Genomic DNA, 27,716 nt, shown 5'->3' with positions numbered 1-27,716 from the left:
AGGGACACTGTTGCTCCTGGGGTATCGGCGAGGACCATTCGCAACCGTCTCCATGAAGCTGGGCTACGGTCCCGCACACCGTTAGGCCGTCTTCCGCTCACGCCCCAACATCGTGCAGCCCGCCTCCAGTGGTGTCGCGACAGGCGTGAATGGTAGGGACGAATGGAGACGTGTCGTCTTCAGCGATGAGAGTCGCTTCTGCCTTGGTGCCAATGATGGTCGTATGCGTGTTTGGCGCCGTGCAGGTGAGCGCCACAATCAGGACTGCATACGACCGAGGCACACAGGGCCAACACCCGGCATCATGGTGTGGGGAGCGATCTCCTACACTGGCCGTACACCACTGGTGATCGTCGAGGGGACACTGAATAGTGCACGGTACATCCAAACCGTCATCGAACCCATCGTTCTACCATTCCTAGACCGGCAAGGGAACTTGCTGTTCCAACAGGACAATGCACGTCCGCATGTATCCCGTGCCACCCAACGTGCTCTAGAAGGTGTAAGTCAACTACCCTGGCCAGCAAGATCTCCGGATCTGTCCCCCATTGAGCATGTTTGGGACTGGATGAAGCGTCGTCTCACGTGGTCTGCACGTCCAGCACGAACGCTGGTCCAACTGAGGCGCCAGGTGGAAATGGCATGGCAAGCCGTTCCACAGGACTACATCCAGCATCTCTACGATCGTCTCCATGGGAGAATAGCAGCCTGCATTGCTGCGAAAGGTGGATATACACTGTACTAGTGCCGACATTGTGCATGCTCTGTTGCCTGTGTCTATGTGCCTGTGGTTCTGTCAGTGTGATCATGTGATGTATCTGACCCCAGGAATGTGTCAATAAAGTTTCCCCTTCCTGGGACAATGAATTCACGGTGTTCTTATTTCAATTTCCAGGAGTGTACATTACTGTGTATGTCAGACAGTGCAGCAACAGGAAACGTACTCCAAAGCTGATACACGCGAGACGGTATGAGACTGTATGACCTGTCGGCTAGTTAGAATGGTAAATAGCGGAAACTAATGATAAGTCCAATGCTGGATTTTCGGTGTACCAGTACCACTATTCTGGAACTCTTATTTCACAAGGATCGGAGGACATCACGTCGAACGGTCAAATACTAAGGGTGCGAAAGTAATTAGCCCATTGCTTTCGTGTCTCGTTATGTAAAAAAATCGACGAAAGAACGCCAAGAACTACTGTTACTGACATTCTCGCGTAAGTGAAAGACATCTTACCATATTTTCTCAGATAACGACAGAAAACTTTGAACATACCCTTAGTTATTCGTTCTTGCAGCAGAGGGCCCACCCATTTGCTTGGTCATTTTATTCTGCGCAGTTCCAAAAATTTCTACCACTGGAGTTCTGCGTCCATCTCGCAGCTGACTGAACAATAAAAGTGAAGAGCCCAGATCTGGCTGATCTCTGAAGTTGGCAGTCTTGTTGCTCTTAGTGCTTAGTGCTTAAGAGGCCATTTGCCCGATGTATCCCGATTCACGGCGAACCATAGAGAACAAGACATTTCTGTCGTCCGTACTACAGTTCTGCTATTGCTCCCGCCGTTTTCCATCTACTCTTACGCCTGAAGAAATTACTATCTGGTCAACATTTTAACAGTAGCTAAAAGGTACAGGCAGCTGTCACACAATAATTAAAATCAAAGGCAGCAGATTTCTAAGGCACCAAATTTTACTCCACGGTAATAAAAAATCTCATTACGTGCTGCGACTGTATAGAGAAACTGCCCAACGAGTGCTGTATAACGTTCGAATAAATCATTCTAGGCAGCTGTTTCTATTAACAGCACTAGGGAAACTTACGCTCTGGTTTACTCTAGTAACATGTCCGACCTGTTTCTCCCCACAATTTTCACATAAATCTTCTTCTTGTTGGAATTTAAAGGGCGCCTCTGACATGCTCTCACAAGAACTTAAAATACTGGAAGAGCTTGGAGCATGTTTTGCAGCAAAACTCGTCCGAGGCGCTTACTTGGAAAAGGAGAGGCAGCAACCTGTCCCATTAACCTGCGAATCATATGAGGCCACAGGAATCAATTACTGCAAGTAAGTACATTTTCCTTAGTACTCGATCTAATTTTTATATTGATACAGGCTGTAGTAGAATTATTTTTATTATTTTGTGCACACTGCTTTTGGGCACAGGGCTTCTGCAATTGTTGTTATTTTATATATATAATAAAGAGTTGATAATGGCGTATGGGTCGTATTCGATGTTGTTAATGAATACTTTTTAGTAAAACTGAATCTGCCTTTTGATACAATAAAAGAAACCGGACAAGTATAAGAAGAACAAGTGCACTGGGGGTTCTGCACAAACTTAATTACGTAAAATGTAAACTTTCACGGCCGGAATTGCCACAATCAATGAAATATTCCGGGCTATTATGCCGTGGTCGAAGGGATTTCACTTTAAAACCCGACATTTCGTCTCCACCTGCGGAGGACTTTCCAAGAAGGACCGGAGCTCTGTCGAATGTCCGATTCACACCCCGCTCGCTACTGACTACAGCAAAATTCCGCTTCCGCGAAGGTCCCGCGCAGTGGCGTGACGTCACTGGTTTTGAATACGCGATCGCAATTGGCCGTTGTCGACTGGTTGGAAGACTGATACACATCTTCTTCAGCACCTGAAACCAAATTCCATTCAATTTCACGCCCTCCTCCTTCCTACTGAAATTCCTGGCACGTTTCAAAGTCTCTATGGCGTCTCTGTACAGCCTTTCGTGGTATCCGCTTGTGGCTGCCAGTGCTTGAGTTTTATCAAAATGAATGTGTTGGCCTCCTGGCTGTAAAGCATGTTCCGCAACAGCTGATCTGTAAGTCTCCCCTCTCCTGCAATTGCCCTTGTGCTCTTCTAGTCGTTTTTTGACAGTTCTTTTTCAAGTACTCATGTACATCTCCCCACAGCTACACGGAATCCTATAAATTCCAGCTTTTCCCAGCGGTTGGCGAACATCTTTGGCCGATTTTAGATGGTCTTGTATCTTCCGTGTGGGTGTGTAAATTACCGCGATGTTCCGATTTTTCGAGACCTTTCCCACGCGGTCAGTCATGTCCTTAAAGAATGGCAGGAAAACTTTCGATTTCATCGGCGCTTGAGCATTACTATGAGTTCTACACGGTGGTCTTCACTGTCCTTTCAGCTCAACGAAGGAATAACCATCCTTAAGCTCTGAATACTACTGACAGCCTTGGGAGAGCCAGTCCTGACAAAACTCTACCACCTGGTGAGCAAGATGTATGAGACAGGCGAAATTCCCTCAGACTTCAAAAAGAATATAATCATTCCAATTCCAAAGAAAGCAGGTGTTGACAGATGTGAAAATTACCGAACTATCAGTTTAATAAGTCACAGCTGCAAAATACTAACGCGAATTCTTTACAGACGAATGGAAAAACTAATGGAGGGCGACCTCGGGGAAGATCAGTTTGGATTCCATAGAAATGTTGGAACACATGAGGCAGTACTGACCCTACGACTTATCTTAGAAGAAAGATTAAGGAAAGGCAAACCTACGTTTCTAGCATTTGTAGACTTAGAGAAAGCTTTTGACAATGTTGACTGGAATACTCTCTTTCAAATAATGAAGGTGGCAGGGGTAAAATAAAGGGAGCGGAAGGCTGTTTACCATTTGTACAGAAAGCAGATGGCAGTTATAAGAGTCGAGGGGCATGAAAGAGAAGCAGTGGTTGGGAAGGGAGTGAGACAGGGTTGTAGCCTCTCCCCGATGCTATTCAATCTGTATATTGAGCAAGCAGTAAAGGAAACACAAGAAAAGTTCGGAGTAGGTATTAAAATGCATGGAGAAGAAATAAAAACTTTGAGGTTCGCCGATGACATTGTAATTCTGTCAGAGACAGCAAAGGACTTGGAAGAGCAGTTGAACGGAATGGACAGTGTCTTGAAAGGAGGGTATACGATGAACATCAACAAAAGCAAAACGAGGATAATGGAATGTAGTCGAATTAATTCGGGTGATGCTGAGGGAATTAGATTAGGAAATGAGGCACTTAAAGTAGTAAAGGAGTTTTGCTATTTGGGGAGCAAAATGACTGATGATGGTCGAAGTAGAGAGGATATAAAATGTAGACTGCCAATGGCAAGGAAAGCGTTTCTGAAGAAGAGAAATTTGTTAACATCCAGTATTGATTTAAGTGTCAGGAAGTCGTTTCTCAAAGTATTTGTATGGAGTGTAGCCATCTATGGAAGTGAAACATGGACGATAAATAGTTTAGACAAGACGAGAATAGAAGCTTTTGAAATGTGGTGCTACAGAAGAATGCTGAAGATTAGATGGGTAGATCACATAACTAAGGAGGAGGTATTGAACAGAATTGGGGAGAAGAGGAGTTTGTGGCACAACTTGACTAGAAGAAGGGATCGGTTGGTAGGACATGTTCTGAGGCATCAAGGGATCACAAATTTAGTACTGGAGGGCAGCGTGGAGTGTAGAAACCGTAGAGGGAGACTAAGAGATGAATACACTAAGCAGATTCAGAAGGATGTAGGCTGCATTAAGTACTGGGAGATGAAGAAGCTTGCACGGGGTAGAGTATCATGGAGAGCTGCATCAAACCAGTCTCAGGACTGAAGACCACAACAACAACGCTATGTATTGCTGAGGTGTTTTAATTCTGCGTCAAGCAGCTCTGGTACACAGATTTTCCTTGCTCTATCCGACAACGTTTTTATGAAACTTAATTACGTTTACTAGTATCGCCTGTGGCCGAAATTAGACCAACTGTGTATATAGCACTCCGTCTTCAGGCCACATGTGGCCCATCGGTACCATCCGACCGCCGTATCATCCTCGGAGGAGGATGCGGATAGGAGGGGCGTGTGGTCACCACACCGCTCTCCCGATCGTCATGATGGTGTTCTTTGACCGGAGCCGCAACTAATCGGTCGAGTAGCTCCTCAATTGGCATTACGAGGCTGAGTGCACCCCGAAAAATGGCAACAGCGCATGGCAGCCTGGATGGTCACCCATCCAAGTGCAGGCCACGCCCGACAGCGCTGAACTTCGGTGATCTGACGGGAACCAGTGTATCCACTGCGACAAGGTCGTTGCCTAACTTTGTATATAATGTAACGAAATTCAGATTTTTATATAATTAATTGGAATTTATTCTTATGCATTTTCATAGTTCTTACATGAACACAGTGCGGATTTTTGGTTGTTACTCGAACGCTTTGAGGAAAAGAGAGTAAAGGACGAAGAGGAAGCAGGCGACTTTTAAAATTTGGGATTACGTCGGGGTGCACATTTAAATGTATCTTTCAAAACAGAATTGTTGTCAATGGCCACATTATTCCTGTTAATCTGTCAAGGACAAATTTCTCTCTCTAACTCTTCGTCTTCAATCCAACCCGTCAGCGCTCTTCTTCGAGGCATAACCCAAAGCAAATATCGTTTTCCGTATTTTGAGGGAAGCCATACCTATTCAAAATAAAGAAACTGCAAATCATGAACGTGCTTCAAATGTTGTGTTAATGGCAGCAAATGAATACAAATTTAGTTCCGTTTACCCTTACACAGAACTAACGAAGAAACGATTCCAGTAAACAATGTTAGGTACTCGTACAATCTATGTTGGCTCCGAAGGCTTCGTTACTATGGTGTTTTGTTTCCCACTGCTGACAACAACGGCCTAGCAGTTGTGTATTCGAGATGCGTTATTGCAGATAAGCCATCTGCAACATTTAAACATGAAAGTCCCTAGAATGAGACTTTACGAAACGTTGTTACTTTCACAGCTCGTTTCTACAATAGCACCAGATCGGTACGCGGGTTAGGAGTTGGTAGCAGAGCGAGAGAAAAGGGAAACTTTCATCATATGCGTTTTCTGATGTCTACTTTTCTTTGACCTCTCTCAGCGGTGCGTACACATTATTTCTTTGTTCACACCTATGGCTGTGAACCTTTCGAATTATGTAAGTTTCATTAGCTTCCTTGTATAATTAATGTTAAAAATTGGTACTTCAATTTTCGATGTTCAGGTGTTTAACATTATGACAGATAATTATTATTTCGTGTACTTTAGTGGCCAGGGGCAAGTCTTCCTATTGGATGCCACTTCAGCGACTTGCGTGTCCCCAACCTTCCCGAGTTATCTGACCTGGGAAAGTGGACCTATAATTTACTGTGAAATCGAACCCACGTGTTGCTTCTGGCGATTTCTCACATCGGTGAGAGGTGAAGGATAGGTTAAAACGAAGACTGGAGAATCTGTCGTCCGACCGAGGTTCGATCTCGCGAACTCACGGTTGACAGACAAATGTTTTACTGTTTTTTTCCCCTTCATTTTGTTTGTCATTGTCCTCTTCATTTGATCTGAGCGAACGTCACACGACACTCCTAGTTCATCGTTGAATACTTCTCTCAGTTTTTTTTTTCTTTTTTCTTTCTTTCTTTCTGGCCGAACAGGCTGAGCTATCGGGCCGGCTTAGACGGCCACGCGCGACACGCATGATCACTGAGTTTGCGAGTATCAAAACATGTGACGTATATAGCCGTATCGTTCGATTGCATCGACTTGAAAGCTTAAATTAGTTACACCTCCTCCAGGAGACCGTAGGATTTGACATAAATCTGAACTTGACGTACTTTAATAAGAATTACTTTTACATACTTTAGGAACGGATTGCTAAAGTCAAAACAATGAAAAAAACGTCCATACAAACTTACGCCCTAAAACCTTTAATTATAATCGCATATACACTCCTGGAAATGGAAAAAAGAACACATTGACACCGGTGTGTCAGACCCACCATACTTGCTCCGGACACTGCGAGAGGGCTATACAAGCAATGATCACATGCACGGCACAGCGAACACACCAGGAACCGCGCTGTTGGCCGTCGAATGGCGCTAGCTGCGCAGCATTTGTGCACCGCCGCCGTCAGTGTCAGCCAGTTTGCCGTGGCATACGGAGCTCCATCGCAGTCTTTAACACTGGTAGCATGCCGCGATAGCGTGGACGTGAACCGTATGTGCAGTTGACGGACTTTGAGCGAGGGCGTATAGTGGGCATGCGGGAGGCCGGGTGGACGTACCGCCGAATTGCTCAACACGTGGGGCGTGAGGTCTCCACAGTACATCAATGTTGTCGCCAGTGGTCGGCGGAAGGTGCACGTGCCCGTCGACCTGGGACCGGACCGCAGCGACGCACGGATGCGCGCCAAGACCGTAGGATCCTACGCAGTGCCGTAGGGGACCGCACCGCCGCTTCCCAGCAAATTAGGGACACTGTTGCTCCTGGGGTATCGGCGAGGACCATTCGCAACCGTCTCCATGAAGCTGGGCTACGGTCCCGCACACCGTTAGGCCGTCTTCCGCTCACGCCCCAACATCGTGCAGCCCGCCTCCAGTGGTGTCGCGACAGGCGTGAATGGTAGGGACGAATGGAGACGTGTCGTCTTCAGCGATGAGAGTCGCTTCTGCCTTGGTGCCAATGATGGTCGTATGCGTGTTTGGCGCCGTGCAGGTGAGCGCCACAATCAGGACTGCATACGACTGAGGCACACAGGGCCAACACCCGGCATCATGGTGTGGGGAGCGATCTCCTACACTGGCCGTACACCACTGGTGATCGTCGAGGGGACACTGAATAGTGCACGGTACATCCAAACCGTCATCGAACCCATCGTTCTACCATTCCTAGACCGGCAAGGGAACTTGCTGTTCCAACAGGACAATGCACGTCCGCATGTATCCCGTGCCACCCAACGTGCTCTAGAAGGTGTAAGTCAACTACCCTGGCCAGCAAGATCTCCGGATCTGTCCCCCATTGAGCATGTTTGGGACTGGATGAAGCGTCGTCTCACGCGGTCTGCACGTCCAGCACGAACGCTGGTCCAACTGAGGCGCCAGGTGGAAATGGCATGGCAAGCCGTTCCACAGGACTACATCCAGCATCTCTACGATCGTCTCCATGGGAGAATAGCAGCCTGCATTGCTGCGAAAGGTGGATATACACTGTACTAGTGCCGACATTGTGCATGCTCTGTTGCCTGTGTCTATGTGCCTGTGGTTCTGTCAGTGTGATCATGTGATGTATCTGACCCCAGGAATGTGTCAATAAAGTTTCCCCTTCCTGGGACAATGAATTCACGGTGTTCTTATTTCAATTTCCAGGAGTGTAGAAACAGATGTAAACGAGAGGAAACTTAATGTACATCCTGTGGTAGCTAATTTCGGCGAAATACCTCAAATAATAAACAGATAACTACAGGAAATCATCCAGCCTTGTAGCTTAAATAGTGAAGCAAACAGAGAGAGAATCTCTAAGCGTAATAAAAGCCTACAGGATCCCTTCGACGAGATACAACACTAAAAAACTAATAATATCCCAGAACATATAACTAAGACAGAACAACAAAGTAATGAGACCGCAAGCATAATACACTTCGTAAACTTGGATAATTAGACGCAGATCTTTAAATAAAAATATAAAAAACCTAGAAATAAATCTTCTCAAAAACATGTTTGATGAGTCTGCATAAGTGGAATTTGAAAGAACAGGAAATCTTAGAAATTATAACAGAATATTGAGAAATATTTCTGAGACTTTCCTGAAGAGATAATTGAAGTTTTACGGTCAAATTTTCAGGAAAAATTATGCCGGGATAGCCGCGCACCTCAGCACGCCGCTTCCGGGATTCGAGGAGGCGCGCCGGTCCCGATTCGAATCTACCGGGTGGTTTAATGACAAGTGCCTGTGTCAGCAAGCCTGAATGAGGTTTTCAGGCTGTTTCCTACACGCGAATATGTGAATACCGAGGTGGTACCAAGCGTCCCGCCTGTCGGTTGAACGACTGGCAAACATTTAGAAAACGTTCGCGCAATTTCACGCGGAGAACACTAGACCAAGGCAGATGGGGTATACAAATTCCGTCCTGGAAGGGGGAAAGGAGGGGGGGGGGGAACAGGAAGGGCATTTGGCCATCCTCTACCACTAACACTGCCAAATCGAAAAATTAACACCTGTAGGTACGAAACAAAGGTCAGTAAAAAGGTCAAATTTTCCAGAATGAATTGTCAAGCTGACCAGAACGATTGTCAGTTTATTCATCTCAAGGAATGTTACGAACAGTTGGCTGCTTGAATCTGAAAGAGGTCTCCAGGAAATTAGCATCACAGATGAAATGGGACAGGATAGACCTGTGTTCATAACACTTGGCGCGAATTATCAATGTTTTATTCACATCCACTTACATAGGGAAAAATGATCATTGTAACACAATAAGGAAAATAAATTCGCATGGAAATGCTTATGGGTTCGTTATCCCGGGCGCTGTTCGAGAGTGGAACGTTAGAGGAATTGTGTGAAAGTGGTTCGATAAATCTCTGCCAGGTATTTAAGTGTGAATCGCAGCATAGTCATGTAGATTTAGATGTAGACATCAATTTGGAGACAAACCGAGAATTGGAATCATAAGAGCATGGACATAAGAACGGATGTGAAACTTCAGATAAGATATGAAAGTACATATTTTAGAGAAGAAGAAATGAAACTCATAAGCTAAGCAAGTTTCTCGGTTGAAACTTTCTGGCAGATTAAAATTGTGTGCCGGGCCGAGACTCGAACTCGGGTCATTTGGTTTTCGCGGCCAAGTGCTTCACCGTCATTGTCTGGCACAAAGTTTTAACCTGCCAGGAAGTTTCTTATCAGCGCACATTTCGCTGCAGAGAGAAAATTTCATTCTGAGTTTCTCGGTTGTAAATATTCATGTAATAATAAATGTAAATATACTAATTCCTAATAAACGTTCAAAATGTACTCTTCATCCTTTCACACACGCAAGCGTTCGCACCCGCTCAAACACCGAAGGGTGTCATCGAATGCTTTCATAGATTTCCATGACACGTTGATGAGGCGGCGCCCCTGTGTTGTGGGCGTCTGCTGCATAAACCAACAGTTTAAGATGGCATCGCTTGTAATTATCCTATGGTTTGAGGTGGGAGGAATATGCAGGCAATGGAACTAGTCCATCCCTACACATCCATCTGCTATGGAAGATATCACACATTGCTTCTAGAAAAATGTGACTGAAATGTGTCAGTTTCATGACATCTGGATCAACTGCACAATGTATGCGCCCGCGCATTGTCGTGCAAAATGATGGATGGGTTGTGCAGAAAGTGTCACCGCTTCTTTCGCAAAGCTGGTCGCAGGTGTTGCTTCAAAAACGAACAGTAATACTGTGCACTGACGGTCTGCCGTGGAGGAACGTAATCCTTTAGGATAACACAATCATTTTGTTGACTGGAATACTCTCTTTCAAATTCTAAAGGTGGCAGGGGTAAAATACAGGGAGCGAAAGGCTATTTACAATTTGTACAGAAACCAGATGGCAGTTATAAGAGTCGAAGGACATGAAAGGGAAGCAGTGGTTGGGAAGGGAGTAAGACAGGGTTGTAGCCTCTCCCCGATGTTGTTCAATCTGTATATTGAGCAAGCAGTAAAGGAAACAAAAGAAAAATTCGAAGTAGGTATTAAAATTCATGGAGAAGAAATAAAAACGTTGAGGTTCGCCGATGACATTGTAATTCTGTCAGAGACAGCAAAGGACTTGGAAGAGCAGTTGAATGGAATGGACAGTGTCTTGAAAGGAGGATATAAGATGAACATCAACAAAAGCAAAACAAGGATAATGGAATGTAGTCTAATTAAGTCGGGTGATGCTGAGGGAATTAGATTAGGAAATGAGGCACTTAAAGTGGTAAAGGAGTTTTGCTATTTGGGGAGCAAAATAACTGATGATGGTCGAAGTAGAGAGGATATAAAATGTAGGCTGGCAATAGCAAGGAAAGCGTTTCTGAAGAAGAGAAATTTGTTAACATCCAGTATTGATTTAAGTGTCAGGAAGTCATTTCTGAAAGTATTCGTATGGAGTGTAGCCATGTATGGAAGTGAAACATGGACGATAAATAGTTTGGACAAGAAGAGAATAGAAGCTTTCGAAATGTGGTGCTACAGAAGAATGCTGAAGATTAGATGGGTAGATCACATAACTAATGAGGAAGTATTGAATAGGATTGGGGAGAAGAAAAGTTTGTGGCACAACTTGACCAGAAGAAGGGATCGGTTGGTAGGACATGTTCTGAGGCATCAAGGGATCACCAATTTAGTATTGGAGGGCAGCGTGGAGGGTAAAAATCGTAGATGGAGACCAAGAGATGAATACACTAAGCAGATTCAGAAGGATGTAGGTTGCAGTAGGTACTGGGAGATGAAAAAGCTTGCACAGGATAGAGTAGCATGGAGAGCTGGATCAAACCAGTCTCAGGACTGAAGACCACAACAACAAAACAGGGCTTTGACGCACTTTCGACTTTCGCGGCGACTCATAATGACGCCATTCGCTGGATTGGCGTTTCAGTTTTAGCTCATACGATGTGGCCCATGTCTCATCCAGTGTTACGATACGGCGTAAGAAAGCCTCTCCTTCGCGCTCATAGCGCTCCAATTGCGTCTGAGCAGCCTCGTAACGCATCCATTTCTACATTTCCGTCAAGGCATGCGGAACCCATAGTGATACAATTCTTCGCATGCCCAGGCGTTCCTTCAGGATTCGAAGCACAATCGTATGCTCTAATCCGGTATCGTGGGCAAGCTCACGAATCGTATGGCGTCGATCACTGTCTACTAACGCGGCAACAGCATGCACTTCTTCTTCAGAGACGCTAGGACGACCTGCCCGATGCATGTCCGCCACAGTTTGCCGACCTTCGTTGAAGGCTTTTATCCAACGTGCCACTGTTCTGTACGGCAAAGCCGATTCCCCGCACGCGTCTTGAAGACCTTGAGGACACTGTCGTGCTGTACGACCTCTGGCATTCAATCTTGATCCAACTCCGTTGTTCCTGTTTCGAAAACATAGTTACACCGTTACGTTAGATCGCTCGCTCACGAGAGACTGTTTTTCCTCGATTGTGCGCATGCCGGTGACGTGGGACGGGCGAGTCCATTTGCTCGGAGGTAAAGTAGGTATGTCAACAAAGTGTGCTATCAGCGACAATAGTAGTTTCCATTGCATAGAGTCTCCACAGCAGTGTTGCCACTATTTAAGTTCCAACTTACATATTCTTTCTACTGCAGAAACAACACTTCCAAAACCCCGTTCATAAAATTCATAAAACACCTATGAATTAAGGGGCAAATTAGTGGTCTGGCAAAAATGCGGCTTAGTTTGAAATTCCTCAGTAACGGAAAGTATTATAAAAATGTATTACTTCTTAAAATATATGCATGGAAAATGTGGCTGACAAGACACCCCGATGACACCCTGGATTTGTTGGACAAAGTCTATACGACCGATACAGAGCTCATTTGACATGGATGCTTCGTAAGAGCGAGTATAACTCACAGTATTCTGAATTTCCTTTAATTACTAGGTTTATAAACTCATGCTTCTCCAACGCAAACTACCTCAAACAAACAGACATAAACAGTCTAGATGGCTGGCACGCAAAATACAGCTACATTGAACGTAACTGTAGTATAGAAGACCTCCACATTCATTAAATGTACATGCCTTTGAGAGACTGTTACTTTTAAGAGATTGTTATGCGTCTGCAGAAAGGTACAGTCGATTTGAAGCCTGTGTTTGGGATGCCACTGATTGTCCGAACTCTGATATTTGTTTGCCTTACCTTCGGACTGCCGTCGTTGCTCCATGCTCCGACTGCATTTCCCGGTATCTTACCGGGCACAGGCACTTTCACGTTGCTCACCGGTCGCCACGTTTCAAACCAATGCTAAATAGTTTCGTTGGCCGCTGCCGAGACCTCTGTATTGTTTAAAACTGCGGCACATGGCGATGTGTTGTTTACTCTGAGAGATATACGGTAAATAATCGCCACACAATTAAGGAAACCAACCATCCAGCGATAATACACGCTAAAGGTACGTTTACACTGGGATACATGTATCGCGACATGTATGAGCGACATGTCAATTTGACATGTCGCGATACATCACCTCATACAAAAATTCACGGAACTTGTATGCGGACCCTCGAGCTCATACATGTCGCGTATACATTTTGTATATCGCTTTTTGGCCATATACGCGACATGTATGAGCGACATTTGAAGAACTCGCGCATGCGCAGTACTATCATTTCCTGTCGTCTTGTCGCCTGCCGCTTATTTCGACGATTAGCGCATGCGTAGTACCAGGCTCTTTGGCGGCTGTTTGAGTTTTGAAGGTGCCGACTGTCGTTTCGACGTTAATGTATCTGCATAAAATATCAAAAAGTGCCATATGCAACATTATTCTTCGTGTTTGCGAGGCCATTGTGCAAGTTTTATCCCAAGAAGTGAAGGTAAAAGTTTTATATATATCAGAGTATGTCATACATTAAATAATTTTTTCATGCATCTGGCACGTATATCAATGTTTTGCTGTTATTCCGGCGGCCTCGCGTGATAATGTTGACAACGGATGCCGACAATCGTGTGTGAGACGTCGGCATTAGCAATCGCGCGACAATGCAAATGTTTTGTCATGAAATCTTCGTTTTACGAGGAATCCCCAGTGGCTAAAAAACGGAGTGTTACTGGCAACTGATCCTCTGGTGGAATCGCTTCCCGAAAGTTTGTGTTGGTTTTGGACACAAGAAGAGCCACAAGTGATAACAAACCGCGGAAATCCTCCATACTCATCCTAACATAATTTCTAAAATATGGCGTTAATTCGCGAGAAACTCTCTGTGCCACCATCTACGCTTCCTCCGCTTTTTCTTCCTATCATCTTCCAAAAGAGCAAGTGTATCAGCACATAAAAATGTGAAAACTTCCAAATCGTCGTCGGAAGCTATCGCACAGTGATACATATCAACCAGTGTAAACGCACGCTCATACATGTATGAGGTTGATACTTGTCAACTCATACAAGTCGCGATACATGTCGCAAAGTCGTATATACATGTATCTCATACATGTGCCGATACAAATCGCAGTGTAAACGCACCTTAAGACATAAAAAAGCCGCATCACGAAGGAATTATCCGAATGGGACGGAAATCGATAGAAGTGATGTACATGTATAGACAAAGAATTTTAAGAAAAAGTGCACGTTTTATTCAAGAGGAAGAGCTTCACAAATTGAGCTGATTAATAAGGTCTTCCTCTGTCCCTTGCGCAAATGTGTATTCGGCTTGGCATTGATTGACAAATTCTATCCAGCTGACGCGTTAGTCAGATCGTCAAAATCCCGAGCTGATTATAGGGCTCTGCCCACAATGGTCCAAACGTTCTCTACTAAGGAGATATGCGGCGACCTTGCTGGCCAAGGCAGGATTTGACAAGCACGAAGACATTCTGCTGAAAATCTCGCCGTGTGAGAGCGGGCATTACTCGCTTAAATGTAACCCCGGATGGCATGCCATGAAGGGCAACAAAATGGAGCATAGAGTATTGTCTACGTACTGCTGTGCTGTAAGGGTGTCGCAGTTGACAACCAAAGAGGTCCCACTATGAAATTAAATGGTATCCCAGAGGGGACTGATGACCGTAGCTGTTAAGTCCCATAGTGCTCAGAGCCATTTGGTATCCCAGAACATCACTTCTGGTTGTCGGGCCATGTCTGTGGGCGACTCTCAGGTTGGTATTTATCAGAGCCGTCTCTAGACATGTCTTCGCTGGTCGTCTCTAGACATGTCTTCGCTGGTCGTCGGGGCTCAGTTCGAAGCGGGACTCATCTCTGAAGACAATTCTACTCCAGTCAGTGAGATTCCATGCCGAATGTGCCCGACACCAAAGCAAATGGGCTTGTTTGTATTCAGTGATCAGTGATAGTCAGCACCAGCAACGCTGAGTTCAGACCCCTTTTGTGAGTGGCATGTTAACGGTCAACACCAACTGCTCGACGGATCAATGATAATGATGAATCCAGGGCTGTGAGTGCCTCTCTCACGATTGCTCGGTCCTCTCGTTCTGCTGTCCCTCAGGGTGGACCGCTTCCTTCTTGATGCTGTACTCGATCCTGGGTCGCCCATTCCTGCCAGAACTGTCGAATTGCGGCATCGCTCCTATTCAAATGTCGAGCGATTCGCTATTAACTCCAACCGTGTTACGGCTTCTACATATTCCCTCTCAAATGCGGACATCTGTATAGCTATATTGCCCTTGCGCCTGTCTGCGAGGCATAGTTTCTGTGCGGCTGAGTGCACGCAGTGAAATTCGCGAAGACTTTATGCCGTGGTATCGACACGTCCCCTGTTTATCATCTTTGATAGCTGCGCGGTTAAATAGCTCTACAGCATAACACATGCATCCATCGGCTGCCAAAGTTTACAGTTTTGCATTTCCATCGATACTTGTATCATTATCAATTTGTGACCAATTTGCGTAACCGCTTCATGGTGCGTCGTTTTTATGTGCTTTAGTGTTGTAGGGTCGTACCTAGCTTGGGACGACCGAGGCGGTGCAGCTGAGGTTTTGTATTTACTTAAAATGTACATTGAGTTGTGTGCAGTATTTGTTATGCGCAATGATGCAGGGATGAATAGGTGTTGCAGGTATGGGTAAATTGGGGAAAAATTTTTAAGGTTATGTTTTGCTTCACCAAAATGTTGAAAATAAAATGCTGTTTTTAAGTTTTTCCTTATTTTAGTATTTGTATTCAAGTGAGAGGAGAGCGACAAGAGTAATGGTGTAATTTGGCGCTCATGTATGTCAGAGGAAAAGGAGTGGGGGACTGGCTGTGAAAGACGATGTGTGGGCGACGTTTTGTTGAAATGGGAATGTGATGAAGAGGGGTGGTTCTGTACGTGTGGTAGTGGACCCCAGTTTATATGTTGTACTTGCCTGGGTCCCCATGAATGTATTTAAGGCCCTGATGGCATGTTTCAATAAATTCCTCATAATATATGCTGGGAGAACTTATGACTTAACCATCAGCCAGCTGCAATTCCTGCCCAGATATTACTGTTCAACTGTTGCTGGCATCTACCCTGAGCTGTAGGAGGAGGATTTACACACACTCACAAAAGCCTTGGGAGTTCATGCAAATGCAGAAGCAATTGGAGAACATTATGAACATTTGTCATAATTTTCTGGCTTGATAACTTTGATCTTTATTTAATAACTGAAAAACGAGATTTCCAAATATGTTTTAATGCAGATTTTTTTCTTGCTTTAGTGCAAGAAATACACCTTGCCCTCCCTCATCCTTCCCCTCTCCACAGTTTCTAGAATAATTCCTGATATATTCCATACATTACCTGTCACATTCGTACGAAACCTGCTTTACTTGAGTGAATGTTCTTTCATTACCTGTTATAAAACGTATCATGTATTTGTTTTCCTGTAAAACAAAACGTACTTTGAATATGAAAATTCTTTATTAGTATTGTAAGCTAAGAATTAAAATTTAGCTATTGGTTCATTCTTTTTACGAGGGATCATAAATTGCTTACTGAATATATAAGGCTTTTACAAGTATAGTTTTTCAAGTTTATCGTTTTTACATCTATGCTGTTTGCTTGGGTGTAAATATTATAATAATAGCTGCAAAAATAGACGGTAATAACATTCAGGAAAAAAAAATTTTTGCAGCTTCAGTACTTTAGGAATGAAAAATGTAATGACAAAAATAAAGTTGGAATAAAATGATACCGAATATTAAGTGAGAGCCTTTTTGACAGAATGTTCCTCGGATAAGCCGATTGGAGCAGAACAGACAGAGAGAAAGAGTATTGCAGATTAACATCTTGTCCCTATTTTAGCCATTAGATATGTCATGTAGCTTAGTGGCAGAAAGGACATCGAATGTTTCGGTCGTGACCTGTTTAGGGAACAGACCTGGCAGTAACTTGAAGTGGTTTACGGATATCGCAACAGAACACGTCTAACTGCAGACTACATTATGGAAACGATCACTGCTAGACAATGTATAATTTATCTGTTACTGATGGAGCATATGTGAAATCATGAAACCTGTATGTGCCACTCTTGGATATTTTAACCATCAAGAGATTATGAATTTTCCAGTTTCGGCGAATACTGAACGGAAAACTAGCTGTGGTTTTCGTGCAGTATTCATAGACGAACTGGGAACATGCTTAAGCCTTTTGCTCAGTGCATTGTGGATGCACATGGCGAAACAGGAATTGTAACATATGACATTACACTCACAGTTAATTAAAAGGTTAGTTGGTTAGAAGGCGAGTAGGAAAGGCTGTATAGTTACTTGTTAGTTAATTTGAAGTTTTACATGTTTAATGTCGTAAAGTATATAAGTTTTTCACTTTTTCTTTTTTTACTTTCTTGTTTACGTTTTTTCCTCAAACCTCTACATCACTGACATAAGATCATAAAAATTATTAAATGTGGTGAACTTTCTAAAAGAAAAAATAATAAATCTCAGAATACTGAATCATAAAACGTCAAAGTGGAAATAACCAAGAAAATAGTAATACTAAGAAAAATTCAATGCAAGTATTCATTTTTTTCCAAAAGCATGAACAACAAAGAGGGAAGGTGCACAGTGCCGTAATTTCTGAGATTACATGTATAATGTGACTGAGGATTTTGTGTATTTTTATTGCGTTAAATGTAAATTTTTTGAATGGCTTTACAGTTAAGATTAATTTTAAATAGAACTATAGATTGTCCCCGTACTTCAGGACTCATCATTCGGCAGGAACACATGGAAACGTGAAGCAGAGTTACTATGTCCTGCACAAAACATAGCATCTTACTTTTTATTCAATTCGCAAACTATTCAGTGTAAAAATGTAGAATTGGGGTTAGTGTGTTTTGTTAGAGTTACACTACGTTTTCATTTCAGTTTTTTTGTAGCAAAAAATTATTAAGACAATGTACGGACGGTTAACGAACATGGGTTTTCTGTCGACGTTAGCGAATTTTCTACCATTTTATTGTTATTGAGTTTTGAAGAACGCATTATCTGAACGAAAGAATACATCACATTTTCATCTGCTCGAAACCAGAAATCGGTCGGAGTTTTCTGAAAAGAGATAATTTCAGCTAAATGTGATGCACAATGGTCAAATTTCGCGCACAGTACTAAGAGATCGCCTGTTTCGTTGTCTGATCATATCAGAAAGTAACCTATTTTCGCCGCGCTGCTCGTGTTGTAGTTGTGGATTTTGTGCTTTTGTATCATCTTATCCTTTATTTTGTTATTTTGCATTATTTTCATGGCAAACTGAATTGTATTATTTTTTCATTGAGTTTTCTTCCTTAAGCGATGCCAGATATCTGAAAAGGAAAAATGATTCACGTTTTACAATAACAGAATAGAGCTCATGCCTGTACTGTGCATAAGTAAGAACGTATGTTGATGAAGGTATTTTCATTGGATAACATATTTATGCAAAAAAGTCAGCTCTATTGCAGGAGAAAAATGCTGTTGTTTATGACGTTATGTGCTACGTAAAAACACAAGGCGTGAAGTAAACAGCTACTGGTTATAAATGTTGTTTGATGCGCCTGTGTTTTCGTTCTCCAAAAAGTCGTAATTCTTTAGCATAAAACATATTCCATAATTCTACAACAGATTGAAGTCAACGATGTAGGTCTATAATTATGTGCATCTGGCCTACAACTCTTCTTGAAAACGGCTATGGCCTACGCTTTTTTCCAGTCGCTAGGTACCCGTTGTTGTTCCAGCGAAAGAACTATGACAAACTCCCGCTAGAAGGGCAACAAGTACTTTCGCATAATCTTCATAGAATCTTACAGCTATTTCATCTGCTCCTGATACCTTTCCACTACTAAGCATTTATAGTTGCTTTTCTATTCTGTGATCGTATATCTCAAGTATCTACAATTCGTACGATGATTGGAAGGCGGGACCGTATTACCGTTTTCCACGGAGAAACAATTTCGGAATTTCTCTTCATTTCCTTCTGTTTCGCTACCTGTGCGGTCACTGGGTGACTGAATAGATGACTCTGAATCGCTTTTATGTAAGACTAAAACCTATTAGAGTTTTTAATCCGATCAGTCCAGATTCATTGAACGCTTCTCTAATTAGCCTCCTTATGTTCGTTTCCGCTTCGTTAAGCTTTTGTTTGTCTGCTCGGTTTAGACGTCTCTTGATTCTGTGATGCTCTCTTTGTTTACGTAGCAGTTTTGTAACACGTCTGTTAAACCACAGTAGGTCTTCTCCATTCCTTACGACATTGGTCAGAACACACTTGTGTAAAACATACTGAATGACGCTCCTGATTTTTTTTTACATTTCTGCACCATATCTTCGTCCTCAGGACTGAATATTTCTTGTTGACTATTCAGAGACTCTGCAGTTTGTATCTGTCACTCTTGTTTAACAAAAATATTTTCCTGCTTCTTAACATTCTTTGTAATACCCGTAGTCATTGTTGTTAGCGCAGCCATACGACCGCTGATATCTCTTTCTACGGTAACTGATTCGGTTAAGTTCAGGTCTGTCTGTAGATAGGAGATCTAAGATGTTTCCTTCTAAACTTGGTTCTCTAATTATCTGTTCGAAGTAATTTTCGGACAAGACGTTCAGAATAACAGACACGAATCGCTATCTCTGGCATCAGTTTTGATAGCATTTCTCTTCCAATCTATACATTGCAAGTTGAAGTCACCCCTTCTTACAGCAGTATGTTCAGGAAAGTTATTAACAATATTCTGCAAGTTCTCCCTGAAGTCCTCTACCACTGTATCTACTGACTCATGTGGTCTATAAAAGTATCGAAATACCACTTTTGACCGACCTTTGATTCTTATCTTCACCCAGATTACTCCACATTCTGAATCCTCGATAACCACATCAGATATTATCGAATTCCTTATTGAAGTCAATACGCCGCCACCACTGGCGACTAATCTATCCTCGCGATAAATATTCCAGCCTGAACTTAGGATTTCGTTGCTATTCACTTCCGGCTTCGATCAATTTTCTGTTCCTAACACTCTCTCTGCGTTATAACTTTTAATAGGCAACAGTTCTGGGACCTTCTCTTTTATTACTACCACATTAATCTTTTCTGTATCCGTTCTGCGAGGACGAGTATTCACTGAGAATGGAGGGTGTGATCACCATCTTCCCACACGACAACAACTGTATGCTGATCTCCAAATCTTTGAACATGGCGCGCTCAGCGATCAGCGTTATTGTGACACTACTCCTTCACCAAGTGCGTCTTTTTAGGGGTGCTTTTGGCCCTGACTTCATTTTTGTGGATGGCAGTGTGCGACCGCATCGAACTGCGCAGGTGGGGGAGGTCTTGGGACGGGAGGATATTCGGCGAATGGGCTGGTCTGCCCGTTCCCGAACCAAGCTCCCATCGAGCACGTGTGAGATACATTGGGGGATATACACTTCTGGCCATTAAAATTGCTACACCAAGAAGAAATGCAGATGATAAACGGGTATTCATTGCACAAATATGTTATACTAGAACTGACATGTGATTACATTTTCACGCAATTTGGATGAATAGATCCTGAGAAATCAGCACCCAGAACAACCACCTCTGGACGTAATAGCAGCCTTGGTACGACTGGGCATTGGGTCAAACAGAGCTTGGATGGCGTGTTCAGGTACAGCTGCCCATCCAGCTTCAACACGATTCCACAGTTCATCAAGAGTAGTGACTGGCGTATTGTGACGAGCCAGTTGCTCGGTCACCATTGACCATATGTTTTCAATTGGTGAGAGAGCTGGAGAATGTGCTGGCCAGGGCAGCAGTCGAACATTTACTGTATCCAGAAAGGCCCGTACAGGACCTGCAACATGCGGTCGTGCATTATCCTGCTAAAATGTAGGATTTCCCAGGGATCGAATGAGGGTAGAGCCACGGGTCGTAACACATCTGAAATGTAACGTCCACTGCTCAAAGTGCCGTCAATGCGAGCAAGAGGTGACCGAGACGTGTAACCAATGGCACCCCATACCATCACGCCGGATGATACGCCAGTATGGCGATGACGAATACACACTTCCAATGTGCGTTCACCGCGATGTCGCCAAACACGGATGCGACCATCATGATGTAAACAGAACCTGGATTCATCCGAAAAAAATTACGTTTTGCCATTGCGCACCCAGGTTCGTCGTTGAGAACACCATCGCAGGCGCTCCTGTCTGTGATGGAGCGTCAAGGGTAACCGCAGCCGTGGTCTCCGAGCTGATAGTCCACGCTGCTGCAAACGTCGTCGAACTGTTCGTGCAGATGGTTGTTACCTTGCAAACGTCCCCACCTGTTGACTCAGGGATCGAGGCGTGGCTTCACGATCCGTTACAGCCATGCGGATAACATGCCTCTCATCTCGACTGCTAGTGATACGAGGCCGTTGGGAACCAGCACGGCGTTCCGTATTACCCTCCTGAACCCATCGATTCGATATTCTGCTAACAGTCATTGGATCTCGACCAACGCGAGCAGCAATGTCGCGATACGATAAACCGCAATCGCGATAGGCTACAATCCGACCTTTATCAAAGTCGGAAACGTGATGGTATGCATTTCTCTTCCTTACACGAGGCATCACAACAACGTTTCACCAGGCAACGCCCGTCAACTGCTGTTTGTGTATGAGAAATCGGTTGGAAACTTTCCTCATGTCAGCACGTTGTAGGTGTCGCCACCGGCGCCAACCTTGTGTGAATGCTCTGAAAAGCTAATCATTTGCATATCACAGCATCTTCTTCCTGTCGGTTAAATTTCGCGTCTGTAGCAAGTCATCTTCGTGGTGTAGCCATTTTAATGGCCAGTAGTGTACTTCAGGACGTCCACATGCGCCAACGACCATCTAGCAGCTGTGAACCACGCTGGCGGAGGAATGGAACGGCCTGCTACAAGAACTTCTTGCCAAGAGTGTGGCCAGCATGGGACCAAGTTGCAGAGCATGTGTTGCGTCTATGGTCATCACGCACCATATTAAGTACTGCCTTTTGGAATGTCCAGGGTATCATAATGATTGCGCTGCCTTCAATGTAATCATTGTCTTTGAGTAAAAGTGTTATTTCTGCTCGTCTCATTATGTATTTCTTTGTTACCCTTTGTGCTATGTTGTTGCAGTTCTTTCTACTCGCAGACCAATTTTCATGCAAGTATGGTTCTTGGGAGTGACAGGTCAGGCGGAAGTTTCTGTCGCCCTTAAGGTTTGCACACCAGTGTAATTCCGCCGTAACTGACTTCAGACTAACGTAATTTTGAACAAACAGCGATTCCCGCATATTTTCTGCTGATATTTTTCTTTCTTGAGTTTTGGTGTGCTGGTACAGAACGATCTCATCCTGTATGTTCGCAGAGTGCTGGATCAGGCCCTGGACTACGTTGTTGAGAACCGGAAGAGACGCAGCTTTCTCGTGGTTGCGACCCACAACGAGAGCGCCATCCACCACGCTGTGGAGAAGCTGGGGCAGCTCGGAGTGCGACCTGACCAAGAGGACATAGCGTTCGCTCAGATCTACGGGATGGCCGAGCAGATATCCATACCACTCGGTAAATCCACTCCAACCATCGTGCTTTTTCGCCATAGCACACTTATCTCCAGAAGTACCTGAGCACATGTGACATACGAAGCTATTCCCTAGAGAGTGACTGACAACAGGACCGCGCCTACTCATCACCGATTTGTCCAAATTTATAGTACATGCCGGGCTTGGCCTGAAATGAAATGATAGAAGTACGGCCACTAGATGGTCAAGCGTCTAGAAAAAAAATAGGATTTTTGACGGGGGCCGAGCGAGAGATGATCCATTTTTGTTACCGTAGGTCCCAACCACCGTCTGGCGCTTCGAGAGAAGTAGGGAATACTAATTCGAGGATCGTATATTCGAGCCCCTCGTACTGCAAATAAACTGCAATAATGCTCACTATAGAAAGGAGGGGAAACTACAGCCGTAATTTTTTCGAGGGCATGTAGCTTCCCTGTATGGTTAAACGATGTTGGTGTCCTCTTGGATAAAATATTCCGGAGGTAAAGTAGTCCCCCAATCGGATCTCCGGGAGGGGACTACTCAGGAGGACGTTGTTATCAGTAGAAAGGAAACTGGCGTTCTACCGGTTGGAGCGTGGAATGTCAGATCCATCCCTTAATCGGGCAGGTAGGTTAGAAAATTTAAAAAGGGAAATGGATAGGTTAAAGTTAGATATAGTGGGATTTAGTGAAGTTCGGTGGCAGGAGGAACAAGACTTCTGATCAGGTGAATACCAGGGGTAATGCAGGATTAGATTTAATAATGAATAAATAAATAGGAATCCGGGTAAACGTACTACAAACAACGTAGTGAACGCATTATTGTGGCCAAAACAGATACGAAGCCCACACCTATCACAGTAGTACAAGTTTATATGCCAACTAGCTCCGCAGATGATGAAGAGATTGATGAAATGTATGACGAGATAAAAGACATTATTTAAATAGTGAAAGGAGACGAAAATTTAATAGTCATGGGTGACTGTAATTCGATAGTAGGAAAAGGAAGAGAAAGAAACGTAATAGGTGAATGGGGGTAAGGAATGAAAGAGGAAGCCGCCTGGTAGAATTTTGCACAGAGCATAACTTGGTTCAAGAATCATGAAAGAAGGTTGTATACATGGAAGAAACCTGGAGATACTGGAAGGCTTCAGATAAATTATATAATGGTAAGACAGAGATTTAGAAACCAGGTTTTAAATTGTAAGACATTTTCAGGGGCCAGATGTGGACTCTGACCACAATCTATTGGTTATGAACTGTAGATTAAAACTGAAGAAACTGCAAAAAGGTGGGAATTTAAGGAGATGGGATCTGGATCAACTGACAGAACCACAGGTTGTAGAGAGTTTCAGGGAGAGCATTAGGGAACGATTGACAAGAATGGGTGAAAGAAATACAGTAGAAGAAGAATGGGTAGATTTGAGAGATGAAATACTGAAGACAGCAGAGGATCAAGTAGGTAAAAATACGATGGCTAATAGAAATCCTTGGGTAACAGAAGAGATACTGAATTTAATTGATGAAAGGAGAAAATATAAAAATGCAGTAAGTGAAGCAGGCAAAAAGGAATACAAACGTCTCAAAAATGAGATCGACAGGAAGTGCAAAATGGCTAAGCAGGGATGGCTAGAGGTCAAATGTAAGGATGTAGAGGCTAATCTCATGAGGAGTAAGATAGATACTGCTTACAGGGAAATTAAAGAGACCTTTGGAGAAAAGAGAATCACTTGCATGAATATCAGATGGAAATCCAGTTCTAAGCAAAGAAGGGAAAGCAGAAAGGTGGAAGGAGTATACAGAGGGTCTATACAAGGGCGATGTTCCTGAGGACAATATTATGGAAATGGAAGAGGATGTAGATGAAGATGAAATGGGAGACATAATACTGCGTGAAGAGTTTGACAGAGCACTGAAACACCTAAGACGAAATAACATCCCGGGAGTAGACATCATTTCAATAGAACTACTGATAGCCTTGGGTGAGCCAGCCCTGACAAAACTCTACCATCTGGTGAGCAAGATGTATGAGACAGGCGAAATACCCTCAGACTTCAAGAAGAATATAATAATTCCAATCCCAAAGAAAGCAGGTGTTGACAGATGTGAAAATTACCGAAGTATCAGTTTAATAAGGCACGGCTGCAAAATACTAACACGAATTCTTTACAGACAAATGGAAAAACTGGTAGATGCCGACCTCGGGGAAGATCTGTTTGGATTCAATAGAAATGTTTGGACATGTGAGGCAATACTGACCCTACAACTTATCTTAGAAAATAGATTAAGGATAGGCAAACCCACGTTTCTAGTATTTGTAGACTTAGAGAAAGTTTTTGACAGTGTTGACTGGAATACTCTCTTTCACAACATGAAGGTGGCAGGGATAAAATATAGGGAACGAAAGGCTATTTACAAATTGTACAGAAACCAGATGGCCGTTAGAAGAGTCGAGGGGCATGAAAAGGAAGCTGTGGTTGGGAAGGGAGAGGGACAGGGTTGTAGTTTATCCCCGATGTTATTCAATCTGTATATTAAGCAAGCAGTAAAGGAAACAAAAGAAAAATTCGGAGTGAAATTAAAATCCATTGGGGAAGAAATAAAAACTTTGAGGTCTGTCCATTTCATTGTAATTCTATCAGAGGCAACAAAGGACCTGGACGAGCAATTGAATGTAATGGATAGTGTCTTGAAAGGAGAAGTATAAGATGAACATCAACAAAAGCAAAATGATGATAATGGAATGTAGCTTAATTAATTCAGGTGATGCTGAGGGAATTAGGTTAGGAAATGAGGCACTTAAAGTAGTAAAGGAGTTTTGCTATTTGGGGAGCAAAATAACTGACGATGGTCAAAGTAAAGAGGATATAAAATGTAGACTGGCAATGGCAAGGAAAGTATTTCTGAAGAAGAGAAATTTGTTAACATCGAGTATAGATTTAAGCGTCATGAAGTCGTTTCTGAAAGTATTTGTGTGGAGTGTAGCCATGTACGCAAGTGAAATGTGGACGATAAATAGACAAGAAGAGAATAGAAGCTTTCGAAATGTTGTGCGACATAAGAATGCTGAAAATCAGTTGGGTATATCACATAACTAATGAGGAGGTATTGAATAGAATTGGGGAGAAGAGGAATTTGTGGCACAACTTGACTAGAAGAAGGGATCGGTTGGTAGGAAGATATTCTGAGGCATCAAAGGATCACTAATTTAGTATTGGAGGGCAGCGTGGAGGGTAAAAATCGTAGAGGGAGACCAAGAGATGAATACACTAAACAGATTCAGAAGGACACAGGTTGCAGTAGATACAGGGAGATAAAGAAGCTTGCACAGGATAGAGTAGCATGGAGACTGCATCAAACCAGTCTCTGGACTGAAGACCACAATAACAACAACATCATATTGTATTTATTAATAGTCTCATAAAACGCACGAAAAGGAAAGGCAAGAAAAATTTGTGGTTGCAAGTATTTTTCCATGAAAGGATTGTACTTACAGCGCCGTCAAGGACTCTGTAAATAACTTTCCAAGAAGGGATTGTATTTAAAATGTCCTACCAGACAGATAAAGCCAATGGCCTTGCCGCAGTGGTTACACCAGTTTCCGTCAGATCACCGAAGTTAAGCGCTGGCAGGCAAGGCTAGCGCTTGGATGTGTGACCGTTCTGGTGTACTGTGCGCTGTTGCCAAGCGGGCTGCACTCGGCCCTCGTGACCCCAATTGAGGAGCTCTGACTGAAGCAGACAGCTGTCTCGAGAGCGGTGTGCTGACCACGTGCCCCTAGATATCCGCATCCAGCGACGCTTATAGGTTAGGATGACAAGGTGGTCGGTAGGTCCCCCTGGGCCTTCCGTGACCTGTTCGGACCGAGTTTAGTTTAGATCAAATAGGTAAATTCGAAAATTGTTCAGATGGCTCTGAGCACTATGGGACTTAACATCTGATGTCATCAGTCCCCTAGAAATTAGAACTACTAAAACCTAACTAACGTAAGGGCATCACACACATATATACCCGAGGCAGGATTCGAACCTGCGACCGTAGCGGTCGCGCGGTTCCAGACTGAAGCACCTAGAACCTCTCGGCCACACTGGCCGCCCAAATAGGTAAATCGACAATTCTCCTTAACTGGAGTCAATAGAAAAATCTTTTTATAGTCACTTACAATAAAGTATTTACGTTGTATCCTCTCCAGATTGCCAGTACCAATCGACTTATAACCGAGCCATGTACCACCGAGGGGCAAAAGAAGTTCTCGTGAAACGACGGGATATGAACCACTCGTATACAGCACAGTATACTCCAAATCTGAAACTTCCCCTTTATAATGTAAAGAATGACTGTGCTGGTAAAACTTCTACGTTACTTGATTTTCAGACTCCAGAGTGAAACTGAACGTACTGAGACAGTTTTCTCTTTACTTATTCTGATCATTTCTAAACTGACACACAATATTTTAGCGCAACGCAATCTGACTTTCAATGATCCCTACAAAAGAATAGCCCTGATCAACAATAACCTATGCCCTTCATGAATCACTTACCTCACATGAATCTTCGATACTCGAACTACTGCAATCCAGCGAGCGTCAATACTGCCAGCTAAATAAAAGATTATAACTACTGAAGGCAGTAACCACTGATAGACATAGTTAGCAAATGAGAGATTTTGATAGAGAACAAACAATGTATTTACCTTAATAGTGTTCAAAAGTCATTATATATATATATATATATATATATATATATATATATATATATATATATATAAATTCATGACATCCAGTTTAACAAATTTCCTTTTTCTGACGGACACACGTCCAGATCGTCCGCTCTCAAAACTCAGCCATCTCTCTCCCCACATCCACCACTGCTGGCGGCTCACCTCGAACGGCGCAACGCTACGCGCTGTTCACATCCAGTTGCCATCACTACAATAGCGAATATTCCAATAATGCCAACCAGCCACAGACTGCACACAGCACAGCCAGTGATTTTCATACAGAGCGCTACGTGACGTTACCAACATAAAAACCTAAACAGCCTACTTACATGTGTTATTCCAATAACAACAGTTTTTCGATGAAAGACTGTATTTTTTTAAGAGCCATCGATAGCTGGTGAAACGATAAGTGCTGTGGGTTGTGGAACAACATAAGTGAAGACATTACACGTTTATTTTTGTATCGACGACGTGTTTTTTCATAAGCTCTTGGACTTCTTCTTAGTTGCTCTCTGAATAAAACACTGTCTCAGATTT

General features: G+C 43.4%; 1 protein-coding gene across 1 annotated transcript in view; it reads left to right on the top strand.

The window, feature by feature from the left end:
* The window catches only part of LOC124545743 (hydroxyproline dehydrogenase-like), a 109,953-nt gene that overhangs the window by 74,214 nt on the left and 8,023 nt on the right, over nt 1-27,716 (top strand). The window contains exons 6-7 of the mRNA XM_047124685.1: nt 1,904-2,064; nt 22,290-22,483. Coding sequence (XP_046980641.1) covers nt 1,904-2,064; nt 22,290-22,483 — 355 coding nt within the window. The remainder of the gene's footprint in view (nt 1-1,903; nt 2,065-22,289; nt 22,484-27,716) is intronic.

This window comes from Schistocerca americana, chromosome 8 (genome assembly GCF_021461395.2).
Source record: "Schistocerca americana isolate TAMUIC-IGC-003095 chromosome 8, iqSchAmer2.1, whole genome shotgun sequence".
In the NCBI taxonomy this organism is placed as follows: Eukaryota; Metazoa; Arthropoda; class Insecta; order Orthoptera; family Acrididae; genus Schistocerca; species Schistocerca americana.
This window is presented reverse-complemented; position numbering and strand designations above follow the sequence as displayed.